The sequence below is a fragment of the Girardinichthys multiradiatus genome, chromosome 7 (genome assembly GCF_021462225.1).
Source record: "Girardinichthys multiradiatus isolate DD_20200921_A chromosome 7, DD_fGirMul_XY1, whole genome shotgun sequence".
NCBI lineage: Eukaryota > Metazoa > Chordata > Actinopteri > Cyprinodontiformes > Goodeidae > Girardinichthys > Girardinichthys multiradiatus.
Window position 1 is genome coordinate 48,971,864 of NC_061800.1, and position 14,148 is coordinate 48,986,011.

Below are 14,148 nucleotides of genomic sequence, written 5' to 3' on the forward strand. Positions count from 1 at the left end.
TATGGGGCAGGGCCTGTGATTCTATAATTTTAGTTTCAGTGGTTACTGCATAACCAACTCTGTTTTTTCCATATCTTTTGATGCTGATCCATCTACAAAAATTATTTGTGAGTTTTCCAGAGGTGTCTGAGAGATATCTTGCCTAGGTTTTGTATCTTCCTCAACCTTTGTTTTGCAAGAATGTGGTTTTCCATCTTCTGCTGTTGGAATTAGCGTGCTAGGGTTCAGTGGACCACATCTTTGCAAAGTTATATTTGGTTGTGAGAGTAACAATGAGGTCAACGTAATATGCAGCAGATATGCCTTGCATGAGTCAAGAAAGAAAGTGAGGTTTGTAGCAATACAAGTGGCACTGAATGAGGAACTTTCAGTGTGAGCGGGTGGCACCACACAATTTCAGCTGTCTGCTTTACAGCTTCTGCTGCTGCGATGCAGCTCTGCAGACAATTTGGAAATCCAGATGCCACAGAGTCCAGTTTTTTAGAATAAAATGCTAAAGGTCTGTTTTTGGAGCCAAATGGCTGGGTTAATACAGCTTTCATATAACCCTTACATGCATCTACACAAAGTGTGAAAGGCTGGCTACAATCCGGCAGAGATAAGATGACTGTTGTTTGAAGCAGATTTTTTAGCTCTGTGAATGCTGCTTCTCCTTCCTTAGTCCATATGATTTTGTCTTTTAATGTCATGTATTTGCCATAGATCATAGATTGCAAGGGTTGTACAATGGCTGCAAAGTCTGGTAGCCATTCTCTGCAAAAATTACACAGTCCCAGAAAGGACATCATTTGTTGTTTAGTCCGTGGTTTTGGGGCTTCTTGTATGGCTGTTTTTCTACTACTTAGGAGTGAACGACTATGTTGTGATAACATATGTCCCAAATAAATCACTTTCTCCTTGCAAAACTGCAGTTTATCCCTAGAGGCTTTGTGCCCCGTCTGGTAGAGATGTTTCAGAACTGTTATAGTACCTTCCTCACAGTGTTGTTGAGTGTCTGAAGCTATAAGAATATCATCTACATACAACATGACTTGACTATGTTCAGGCACCTCACAGGTGCTCATAGAGTATCTTAAGGCTTGTGTATATACATGTGGGCTTTCACTGAAGCCTTGTGGTAGTCTGGTGTACGTGTATTTTTTCCCTTTAAACTGAAAGCCAAATAAATGCTGTGACTCTTCATGCAGTGGTACTGTAAAGAAAGCATTGCTAAGATCTACCACTGAGAAATATTTTTTATCTGGAGTTAATGAATGCAGTAATGTATGTGGATTCGGGACGTCTGGAATCGCATGTCACACTATTTTATTTATCGGTCTAAGATCCTGAACCATCCTCCACTTTCCTGTGCTGACTTTCTGCACTGGAAAGATAGGTGTGTTACATGTAGCATCAGGTGCTTCCCTTAATATTCCTGACTTCAACATATCCTGTATTACTGGCTTAATACCCTCTTCAGCTTCTGGCTTCAAGGGATACTGGCGAACTACTGGCCGTTCTTCAGATATTAATTTAACCTTATATGGTGGAAACCCCTTTATAAGTCCTACATCAGTCGATGATTGGGACCACAGTTCAGGTGGGACAGCAGCTAAGGCAGGGTGCCTGTTGCTCTCTTTGCTTTCAGCTAGGCCCTGTATTTGTCACTTTGCCTCATCCAAATGTGTCTTTGGATGAACTTTGACTATCCACCCTAGAGTGAGTTTCCAGATTCCTGTGTTAGGATCTACTTTCCAGTCAGAGCTTGTTAATGCCTCATATCTCCGTCTTTCAGCACGCTGTATAAAGTTTTCTAATTCTTTCCACTGACCCCCCACAGGTTTAGTAAATGACAGATGAGGTGTACTGTCTTTAAACTGTTGAAGCTGTCTTCCTGACAGTATGAATGAGGTGGAGGATTTCCCTGTTTTGGGGTCAACATACAGGTGCTGTATGGGAACAGTCTGATTATTTTCTCTGTGAAAAACAGTATCATATTGATAATCTGGCCCTGGAGTATTTTTATATCTCATGGTTACATAGAGTTCAGTATCTGGCATGTACTGTGCCTCCTGGGAAGTTTGTTTTTCTCTGGTTCTCCTCAGCAGTTCTCGAGCTGTTGGTGTGGGGCCTAGATCGAAGGACCAGTAATAATGTGGCTGTGATAGTTCATTTAGGATTATGGCATCTTCTTCTACTACAGCTTTCATACCTGTTTCTGTTGATACTATATTTATATGCAACTTTTGCATAAGATCTTTTCCCAACAGGTTTACTGGACATTTTTGACTTATCAGAACAGGAGTCTGACAAGTAAGTTTTGTCTCAGGTTCTGTTATTGTTACTGGTGCACTTAGGTAATGTACCTCTGATGTGCCAGCTGCTGATCTAACATGCACTGCGGTGTTAGAATATTTTACTCCAGGTGGAGGTTTAGTTAGCACAGTTCTACATGCCCCTGTATCACACAAACAGCTATATACTTTGCCATTTATTATGATGTTTTTATATGGCAAATCTTGCGTCCTACTTAGTGCTATAAGTTCCAGTGCTGCTTGTATGTCAACTTCCTCCATTTCACTACTGTTTCTCTCTGCTAGTGGGGGAGGAGGTGGAGGCTGTGGCTGTAATTGTCAATTCTGGGTAAAGTTGGGTTTATACACCCGCTTTTCATTACATTCTCTTGCAAAATGTCAGAATCAGAAAAGCTTTATTGCCAAGTACGTTTTTGGACATACAAGGAATTTGTTTTGGCGTAGTCGGTGCAATACAATACAAATTAAACAGTATAAACATATCTACAATATAATATAAATATATGTGCACAGTTTTAAGTGAGTGAGAGTAAATATAGAGCAGTATAGGATGCAAGAGCAATACAACAGTGCAGGTGATCATTGTGCAAGTAAAGCAGGAGTCCAAGCTGAACGTTAATGTAACGCATAGAGTTACAGGTTACAGGTGTCCTGTCAGTATAGAGGGGGGGTGTGGGTGAAAGGGAGAGTGTCAGGGTGGTTTCCGGGCTTTGTTAACCAGGCTGGTGGCAGATGGGAAAAAACTGTTCTTGTGGCGTGAGGTTTTGGTCCGGATGGACCGCAGCCTCCTGCCAGAGGGGAGAGTCTCAAAGAGTCTGTGACCGGGGTGGGAGGGATCAGCCAGAATCTTCCCTGCCCGCTTCAGGGTCCTGGAGGTGTACAGTTCCTGGAGCGACAGTAGACTGCAGCCAATCACCTTCTCAGCAGACCGAATGACACGCTGCAGCCTGCCCTTATCCTTGGCTGTAGCAGCGGCGTACCAGATGGTGATGGAGGAGGTGAGGATGGACTCAATGATGGCTGTGTAGAAGTGCACCATCATAGTCTTTGGCAGGTTGAATTTCTTCAGCTGCCGCAGGAAGAACATCCTCTGCTGGGCTTTCTTGATGAGGGAGCTGATGTTTGGCTCCCACTTGAGATCCTGGGAGATGATGGTTCCCAGGAAGCGGAAAGATTCCACAGTGTCAATTGTGGAGTCACAGAGGGTGATGGGGGCAGGTGGGGCTGGGTTCTGCCTGAAGTCCACAACCATCTCCACTGTCTTTAGAGCGTTGAGCTCAAGGTTGTTCTGGCTGCACCAGTCCAACAGATGGTCCACCTCCCATCTGTACACGGACTCGTCACCATCAGAGATGAGTCCGATCAGGGTGGTGTCGTCCGCAAACTTCAGAAGCTTGACAGACTGGTGACTGGAGGTGCAGCTGTTGGTGTACAGGGAGAAGAGCAGAGGAGAGAGAACACAGCCTTGGGGGGAACCGGTGCTGATGGTCAGGGAGTCAGAGAAGTGCTTCCCCAGCCTCACGCGCTGCTTCCTGTCAGACAGGAAGTCAGTTATCCACCTGCAGGTGGAGTCGGGCACACTCAGCTGGGAGAGTTTCTCCTGTAGCAGAACTGGGACGATGGTGTTGAAGGCAGAGCTGAAATCCACAAACAGGATCCTGGCGTAGGTTCCTGTGGAGTCCAGGTGCCGGAGGATGAAGTGAAGGGCTAAGTTGACTGCATCATCTACAGACCTGTTGGCTCTGTAGGCAAACTGCAGGGGGTCCAGGAGGGGGTCGGTGATGTCCTGGCTCATTGCAGATCCAGCAGTTTTCATCTTTTGCACCAGGGTTTTGTAAAATTGTCCTACATTCTCTAGCATAATGCCCTATTTTTCTACACCTCAGACACACATTGCTCTGTGTGTAACTATGTAGTGGCCCTCCTCCTCCTCCTCCTCCTCCTCTGTGACCTCTAAATCCCCTCCGTCCTCTTTGCCCGCTTACCCCTGAGCGATGCAAAGCCATTAAACTGTCTTGCATTGCAAACGTATCTGTCTTCCTATCTTGCTGTGTTTTATGAGCGTGCTCCGCGTACTCTAAAGCTTGTGTAACAGTTCCTGTATTTTGATGAACCCAGTGTTTATCTATATACCGTCTGAGTTCAATTTTAAGGCCTTGCAAAAAGGCTCTCTTCAACTGTTGCTGATAGGCTCCTGCCTCTGCTTCATCATATGGTATAGCAGAGTTTGCTCTAAAAACACGTCTCATCCTATCCAAGAAATCTTGTGGGTCTTCTTCCTCCTTCTGTTTGCATTGTGAGATTTTACCATAATCTGCTGTCTGTATATAAACTCTTCGAATTCTTTCAAAGAGTAAGCGTAAGGCGTCTCTTAAATCTAGTGAATTATGTGCCAATATGTCACCATTATCATCGCATCCAGTGAAACCTCCTGCTACTCTGCACCAGCGATGACCAAACAGCTGGGTAAAACACTGGAGCATCTCTCTGCCATTAAGATGAAAACTTCCTCTGAGTTCTGTAATAGCTTCTAGAAATTCTTCCACGCCTTCTTGTATCGATGGGATACCTTTTAAAGCAGCAGTTCTGTCTTCCTGTGTCCATGGTCTATATACTAGAATAGTTGGCGGCTGTCGGTGATTAGCATCACCTACGTTTTGATTTGCTAGCTCAACTAGAGGAAATGTGTCTCCCTCTAAATTTATTTCAGATGGATGAAATTTCTGTTCGTGAGCCATTAAGGCTTCGCCTGGGTATATGCTAGGAGTAATTTTCTTATCTTGACTCCTAGTTCGCACTCCTGTGTCCCACCAGGAATTAGGAGACCAGGACTCACTAGAAGAGCTCTGTTCTTCTGTTTTAAAAGGATTACTTAATTTTTCTTGCTTACTTATAGGAGTTTTAGGAACTGCTCCTTCCATCTCTCCTCCAATTTGTTGTGCTCCAGCCTCCTGTCCTGCTTCCTGCACGGCAGGGGGCTGAACACCTCGCTGTCTGGATGCAACCACTGTTTCCTCATGTGGGCGCACCAAGACTGCAGCTGTCAGCTTCTCCTGTCGCTTCTCCTTCTTATCTTGCCTCTGAATGTTTCTTAATTTACTTTGTTCCAGCCATTTGTCTGAGAATTTATACTCAACCTTTCTCTTTTCCTTTTTAGTTGGTTTCTTGGTTTTTATTATTTCTAATTTTAAATCCCTTTGCAATTTTAAGATATCGTTAATATTTAGTTTACCCAAGAAACCATGTTTTTTGTTCCATCTATGACAGATCATACCTGCTCCTTTTACATAATTCTCCATAAACTTTACATCTCCTTCTAAGTTAATTAGTTTACTTTGTTTCTTCCCCATGATGTTTAATTTTAGTTCACAATACTATAAATGTCCCAGATAGAAGTTAACTGTCATGAGATTCAAGGAGAGGACATTAACACGCCCTTCTACTGCGACTAATTCGCAGCGGTGTTCATTTTCTGGGATTAAACCCGACCTTTATCTCCATAAATCACCAATACGTCTTTCTATTCTGGGCAAAAGAAAACACAAGACCAGCAGAATCCTACTAAGATTCTTCCAAAATGCTTAGTCTTCCAAACACACAAAACACCACTCACACAATTTGTATTTTAACATATTTATGTCCCTTCAGCAATATGTATGGTCGACCTAGTTTAGTTTATGAGCTCTCTTTATTATTCAACACTTAATTTCATTCCCTTCCAGTGGAATGTTACCAACCAAATTATCCAGTTCACTTTACGGCGCCTAGTCGTTTTTAATCTCTTTATGGCGAGATAACTACCTAAATTTATCACTATTTCTTTGCGGCGAAATAAAACCTTCCCAATGCAGTGTCCTTAACCGGCGAGACACTACCAAACGATTTTAAAGTACTTTTCTTCTTTCATTTATATAGCGCTTACTCTTATCTCATGTACTGTATTTTAAAACTGTCTCACCTCGGAGTTGACTTTCAGGTGACTCTGTCGGACCTCCAGAGTCACCCGGCGCCGAGTAAGACAATAATCCACCGGCCAGATGCGAACGTCACACACCGGGACTTTCAGCCACCAGGCCTAGATGCGGCTGTACGGCAGAGCTTAACTCGACGTCAGGCTGTTCCCGGAGATCCGCCAGTCACTGCAAAGAAAGATAAAATCAGTTTAGTTCTTATAATATCCGGCTCGAAGGACCAAATTAACTATAGGTATTAATTAATCAACTCAGAGGTAAGGAAACGACGCAGTCAGTTATACTTGCAAGGGTAGGTCACACTCTGCAGTGCAAAACTACGAACTATTAACACTCCTCCCTCTTTATTTATACATGCTTGGTCACACACAGTTCAACAAACATTCAGGGTGTGTGTGTGTGTGGGGGGGGGGGGGGGGGGGGGTCAGAAAGGTTAGGGTTCATTTGTCTTGATTATAAACAAATAGAGGAAGTGGGAAGTGGGGACCTGGTGAATAGCCCCCAGATGCTGCTAGTAAAATAATAAAATAATAAAAGCATAACTCATTCTTGTGACCATCTCCCTTCCTGCAACATGTAAGGAGGAAAAAGCACTTAGATGAGTGATAAACAATACAAAAAGTCATAAAAACCCTAACAGTTGTCCAGGTTGGGACTGAAGGTTGAGTAGATCAGCTGAGGAAAATTCCAGACCTTGATGAAGAAGCTCAGCAGCATTCATCATGCAGCTCAGGGAAATGTTTGCCTGGATTATTGTTACCAAGCTGATGTTGCAGCCTGTTCTGGTCATTTTCTTCATTAAATAACCTATAAATTAGAAATACTCACTTCATCAAACTCTAATCTGTCAGATTTACTTTAAATTATTAAGAACTTTAGCTTGAGATATAAAACATGTTTGCATGCATAAAACAACAGAATTAGTATGATGATGATGATTATGTAAATATCCTGTTTTAACTGTATGCTTATAGCTGAAATAGTTTTCATTTGATTAAATTTGTCTCTTCATTAGAAAACACCCATTAATAACTGTTAAATCCTTATTTTATCCTTATTTTACACAAATGACTGGACCTCAGCGGACCCGTTTGTGAAACTCCTTAAGTTTGCAGGTGACACCACTGTTATTGGTCTGATCCAGGACGGTGATGAGTCTGCATACAGACAGGAGGTGGATCGGCTGGTACACTGGTGTGGTCAGAACTACCTGGAACCCCACTCAAGACTGTGGAGATGATCGTGGAATTTGGGAGAACAGCACCCCCACATACCCCCCTCACCATCCTCAACAATACTGTTTCTGCTTTGGACCACTTCTGGTTCCTAGGAACCACCATTTCTCAGAACCTGAGATGGTCTTCACACATAAACAATGTTCTGAAGAAGGTCCAGCAGAGACTGTACTTCCTGAGGCAACTCAAGAAGTTCAACCTTCCACAAGAGCTGCTGGTCATCTTCTACACTGTCAGCATTCAATCTGTCCTGTCTTCATCCATCTCAGTGTGGTTTGGTTCATCCACCAAACAGGGGCCTCATGTATGAAGCGTACTTATGCACAAAAACCTTGTGGTGCAATGTTTTACACACAGCTTGGCATGTACAAAATGCCTGAAAATGTGCGGAAGCCACAAAACATTTAAAATTTACTATAATAAAGTACAGAAAACGACATCTCCCCTAAATCCACTGAAATATGATTCCATTCAACTCATTTCATTTATGGAGCATCAAAACGGATGTTTCTTCATGACTTTGAGTTTTTGTGGTTTAAACCACATAAAATCACATTTATCTTCAGTAACGTAACACACCTCAGAAAATGATGGAAACAACCTCAGTCGGATGGAAACCGTGAATCTTCCATTTTTGTCGCTGAGGAGCATAAAATGCATGTTTTCCTGTACATCGTGCCGGTTCTGAATTTACCTGAACATCAGGCCGGTTCTGAAGGTTTGACCCAGATTAGAAACATAATAGCATGAAATTAAATTTGTTTGGTAAAACTGGAAACAGACGAGGTAAAAACCAGCAGGTGGTTAAATGTCATCATGGCTGAAGGTTTTAGCAGCAACACACTGGTTCTTCTTTATGGTTTCAACATGTTTTGACCTTTATATAGTTATAGATTTAGATTTTTGTATTCAGTGGTGCTCTCCTACTTAACTTCTGTAAATCCCTCTGACCTCTTGGAGATTAACCTCTGGACCAGGTCCTGAATGATGGTGGCCATTCTTGGAGCTGATCCCAGTTTGCCAGCTTCTACCCTCTGGGAACAGATCTCAATCGGGTTCAGATCTGGGAAGCTTCCTGACCACAGGTCCAACATGTCCATGTTCTGATCTTTGCACATCAGGTTAGTCTTGTGACACGGTGCTCCATTATGACCATCCCCCAAACTCTTCCTGGATCGTTGAAAGAAGTTGCTCTTGGAGGACGTTTGGATCCACACCACAGTTTTCAGGCAGAACTGGATGGAAGGAAGCCCACTGACTTCAAGGAGGAACAACCCCACACATGGATTGGATCAGGATGCTTCACTGTTGGCTCCACACAGGACTCATAGTGAATCTCAGCTTTTCTTCTCCAGGTGCAACCAACAATCAGGAGCATTCATAAGAGAAAAATAACTTTACTCCAGTCTCCTGGCATCCATCTTTGCTCTTCCTGCAGATTTTCAGCCCTTGTTGGTTATTTATGACAAGATATTTATTTCCAGCCAGAAAAACTAACCAATTGATCAGTGTAACCGTAATCTTCTTTTAAGAGAGAGCCCAATTGAAATTTTTGTTTTTTTTCAGATAAAAAATAAAATAAAGATTAAAGAAATTACATGAATGTTTTAAAGACAGTTTGCTCATTGTTGAACAAACCAGGTGAGGTCTGATCCAGTTTAGATTTTAAGCTAACAGTGATGCAGATTCATGTGGTCCAGATTCATTTAAAAACTGTGAAATAGCCCTTTAATCTGAAGTTTCAAATCAGATACCAACTTCAGTGTCACTAGGCAGACTTAGTGGACGGCAGTACTTCTTTTAATGCTTGGTACAATACAGCAGAAGCAAATAAGCAATAAAAAACTTATTTGGGGTCCACTTCATGGATAAGACGTGGCGCACCCGCCCCTAACCATAGTGTGCCGCCCTGGGTGGTGAGCCATATCATCCCCATCAGAAAACACCAACCATTCCAGTGTCGAGACTGGAATGGTTTGCTCAAAGACAGATTTCATCAGAGAGGTGGGGACAGCAGAGTGGACGACGCAGACAACAAAAGCTTGTGTCCAGAAACCGACAGGACTCATTGGCCAGAACTCGGATCGGATGTTTAAAATAAACAGCAAGGTGGACAAAGACAACAGAGTGAGACACTGCATGGAGCAAATAGGACCATTAATAACAGCAAAACTTCCTCCTCTGATTTAGAAGCTGTAGGTGATAAAAATGATCTGATTAAAACTGATTTGTTGGTGAATTTGATGATGTTCTCTTTGGGTTTCAGGTCTACAAACATTCGTTCCTGGCATCATATCTGATCTACAACCTGTTCACGAGGTGACATAAACCCGCTGATGTGCTAGAAACATCATCAGATGTGCTCTTGTTGTGAAATGCTTCATGTGTGGTGCGTTTGCTGTCACAGAGAGGTGCGGGAGCTCAACCCTCCGGAGGTGTCCGACTCTGTCCTCCAGTTTGCCTCATGGGGCGTTCAGGGCCAGCAGTTGGTGAGCCGAGCCACACAGACATAATCAGAATGATAAACAGTCTGTCTGAAACTGATCTATTTTCTTCCTCTTAAATGTCCAAAGCTTTATTAATATGTACGTTGCTGTAGGTACAACAAATGTTTTTGGGATTGGAAACTAAATGCTGCTGAATCTGATTAGAAAAATAAACCAAACAGCATCTGAAGCCGAACAGTCAAAGTTTTATCACACTGTTGTGGATAGGCGTAGCGTGGGATCACGTGGTGCTATTAGTGATTGTAAATCACCTGTTGCGGCTTGGGTGATTTTAGTGAGTGGGTGATGGGGGAGGTCTACCTTTTTGCTGACCGCCTTAAGCTACGTTTTTTGTTCTTAATCACCGTTTAATCCTACGGATCCATTTTTATGCTGCTTTGGATCCTGTTCTACCTTGGTTATTGATAATGTCAACAAAATAATCTTAACTGCATCTTGGATTAAGGTTTTGATAAGCTGGCACGTCAACAAGGATTCCCCTATTCAGCTGCTCAGCGACTTTGTTTGACAGTCGCTAACACACACGTTGTTCAGAGTTTGAATGAATCCAGGTGAGACCAGGACCTGTATGGCTGTAGAGCCTGGGTTGTTGTTTCAGGTAAAAACTGGGTTTATTCTGTCTCTGGCAGTCCAGTGGGAAACAGTTTTCCTCCTTTCAGATTTCTTCTCTTATTATTATTTTATTATCTTTTTGTTATGTTAATGTGTTTCTCACTAGCTAAAGCTCCTAGCCATCAATTCAACCCTTCCAAAGGAAACTCCACAACAGGAGAAAATTATACATGAAATTTACCTCAGGAATCTGTAAAACTGAGACAATGCCACCAGCTACATTTGGATCATCACCTCTCATTAAACAGTCGTGAAACTTAGGCATGCCAGTACAGTGAATGTTAAAACTCGGCCTCGACCAAACACAAGGCTACCTAGCTTAGCACAACAATGCTAACAGCATGTAGCTTTGACTTTTAGCCAAGTGATGGACGACTGACAGTCTTCCCTCAGCTGTGGTAGCTGCTGTGCTTCCTGTCACATACAGGTAGTGGAAGAATGATCCTGGTAGAAGAATAATGTTTATTTAAAGTATTTAATAATTCTCACAACGCGCAGAACAATTTCAGATCAAACTAATGTTTATATCAGACAAATATCACCTAAGTAAAATCCTGGTCCACTGGTAAGGTCAGAACCACCTGGAGATTAACCCGTTCAAGACAGTGGACATGACGATGGTCTTCTGGAGAACACCCCCCAAACAACCTCCTCTCACCATCCTCAACAACACTGTGTCTGCTGTGGATCACGTCTGGTTCCTAGGAACCTGGTCATCCTGGTCATCTTCTCCACTGCCATCATCCAGTCTGTCCTGTCTTCATCCATCTCAGTGTGGTTTGGATCATCCACTAAACAGGACAGGTCCAGACTGCAACGAATAATCAGGTCTGCAGAGAGAATAATCAGGGCTGACCTTCCCTCCATCCAGGATTTACACAGGTCAAGGGTCAGGAGAAGGGCAGCTAACATCTCTGCAGACACCACACATTCTGAACCTCATATAAATCAGATTTAAGTTCATACTTTAAATAGGCCAATTCATTATTTTGTTTCTTCTAAATATTCAGAGGTTGGCTTGCTACTGTGCTTTGGATCATCGTCCTACAACAGAACCCAAATGTTCTTGAGCTTAAGGCCACTAACTGATGGTCTGACATTCTCCTTTAGGATTTTCTGCTAGAGAGCAGAACTCATGGGTCCATCAAGTCGTCTAGTTTCGGAAGCAGTAAAGTAGCCTCAGACCATCACACTACCACCCCTATGCTTGACTGAAGGTATGATGTTCTGATTCTGAGATGCTGTTAGTTTGTCACCAGATGTAAAGGGTCACATACTTACGAGGAAGGTCCACAGAATATTTTCCCAGAAGTCTTGGAGATCATCACGTTAATTTTGAGAAATGTGAGATGGGCTTTTGTGTTCTATTGGGTGTGCAGTGGTTCTGGTCTTGGAATTCTCCCCTGGAGGCCATCTTTGCCTAGTCTTTGTTTCCTACAGTTTAATCATGACCTCTGACCTTAATTGAGGCAGTGAGGCCTGCAGAGGTTTGGATTTTGTTCTGGGTTCTTCTGTGACGTCCTGGATGAGTCGTTGATGAGCTCTTGGAGTAATTTTGGTAGGTCAGCCAGTCCTGGGCAAGTTCTCCACAGGTCCATGTGTGGATAAAGGTTCTCAATGTGAAACAACACAAAGGAGTTAAATACTTTTCATGGCACCATAATTTTTAAATCTTTAATTGATCCCAGGATGGCCTCTACAGGTCCTTCTCAAAATATTAGCATATTGTGATAAAGTTCATTATTTTCCATAATGTCATGATGAAAATTTAACATTCATATATTTTAGATTCCTTGCACACTAACTGAAATATTTCAGGTCTTTTATTGTCTTAATACGGATGATTTTGGCATACAGCTCATGAAAACCCAAAATTCCTATCTCACAAAATTAGCATATTTCATCGGACCAATAAAAGAAAAGTGTTTTTAATACAAAAAACGTCAACCTTCAAATAATCATGTACAGTTATGCACTCAATACTTGGTGGGGAATCCTTTGGCAGAAATGACTGCTTCAATGCGGCGTGGCATGGAGGCAATCAGCCTGTGGCACTGCTGAGGTCTTATGGAGGCCCAGGATGCTTCGATAGCGGCCTTTAGCTCATCCAGAGTGTTGGGTCTTGAGTCTCTCAACGTTCTCTTCACAATATCCCACAGATTCTCTATGGGGTTCAGGTCAGGAGAGTTGGCAGGCCAATTGAGCACAGTGATACCATGGTCAGTAAACCATTTACCAGTGGTTTTGGCACTGTGAGCAGGTGCCAGGTCGTGCTGAAAAAGGAAATCTTCATCTCCATAAAGCTTTTCAGCAGATGGAAGCATGAAGTGCTCCAAAATCTCCTGATAGCTAGCTGCATTGAACCTGCCCTTGATAAAACACAGTGGACCAACACCAGCAGCTGACACGGCACCCCAGACCATCACTGACTGTGGGTACTTGACACTGGACTTCTGGCATTTTGGCATTTCCTTCTCCCCAGTCTTCCTCCAGACTCTGGCACCTTGATTTCTGAATGACACGCAGAATTTGCTTTCATCCGAAAAAAGTACTTTGGACCACTGAGCAACAGTCCAGTGCTGCTTCTCTGTAGCCCAGGTTAGGCGCTTCTGCCGCTGTTTCTGGTTCAAAAGTGGCTTGACCTGGGGAATGCGGCACCTGTAGCCCATTTCCTGCACACGCCTGTGCACGGTGGCTCTGGATGTTTCTACTCCAGACTCAGTCCACTGCTTCCGCAGGTCCCCCAAGGTCTGGAATCGGCCCTTCTCCACAATCTTCCTCAGGGTCCGGTCACCTCTTCTCGTTGTGCAGCGTTTTCTGCCACACTTTTTCCTTCCCACAGACTTCCCACTGAGGTGCCTTGATACAGCACTCTGGGAACAGCCTATTTGTTCAGAAATGTCTTTCTGTGTCTTACCCTCTTGCTTGAGGGTGTCAATAGTGGCCTTCTGGACAGCAGTCAGGTCGGCAGTCTTACCCATGATTGGGGTTTTGAGTGATGAACCAGGCTGGGAGTTTGAAAGGCCTCAGGAATCTTTTGCAGGTGTTTAGAGTTAACTCGTTGATTCAGATGATTAGGTTCATAGCTCGTTTAGAGACCCTTTTAATGATATGCTAATTTTGTGAGATATGAATTTTGGGTTTTCATGAGCTGTATGCCAAAATCATCCGTATTAAGACAATAAAAGACCTGAAATATTTCAGTTAGTGTGCAATGAATCTAAAATATATGAATGTTAAATTTTCATCATGACATTATGGAAAATAATGAACTTTATCACAATATGCTAATATTTTGAGAAGGACCTGTATATGTAGAGTCTAGGTTGTTTGCTAAGAAACAAAAAGAATATCGTCATTAGCAGATGTTTGTTCTGACTCAAGTTTATTCCCGTTATTGTGAAGAACATTAATTATACATTCTACATAAAGACGTTCTGAAGACATCAATTAATGAAAAACATAGATCTTTAAAGCAATTAAACAATTAATTTTAGTCTAGAAGCATCCAGGTTGGTTTAGATGAATA

At 42.7% G+C, this 14,148-nt stretch overlaps 1 protein-coding gene across 1 annotated transcript in view; it reads left to right on the forward strand.

The window, feature by feature from the left end:
- Positions 1-14,148, forward strand: part of LOC124871881 (inactive dipeptidyl peptidase 10-like) — a 168,440-nt gene that overhangs the window by 105,960 nt on the left and 48,332 nt on the right. The window contains exons 7-8 of the mRNA XM_047371498.1: positions 9,767-9,819; positions 9,908-9,989. Coding sequence (XP_047227454.1) covers positions 9,767-9,819; positions 9,908-9,989 — 135 coding nt within the window. The remainder of the gene's footprint in view (positions 1-9,766; positions 9,820-9,907; positions 9,990-14,148) is intronic.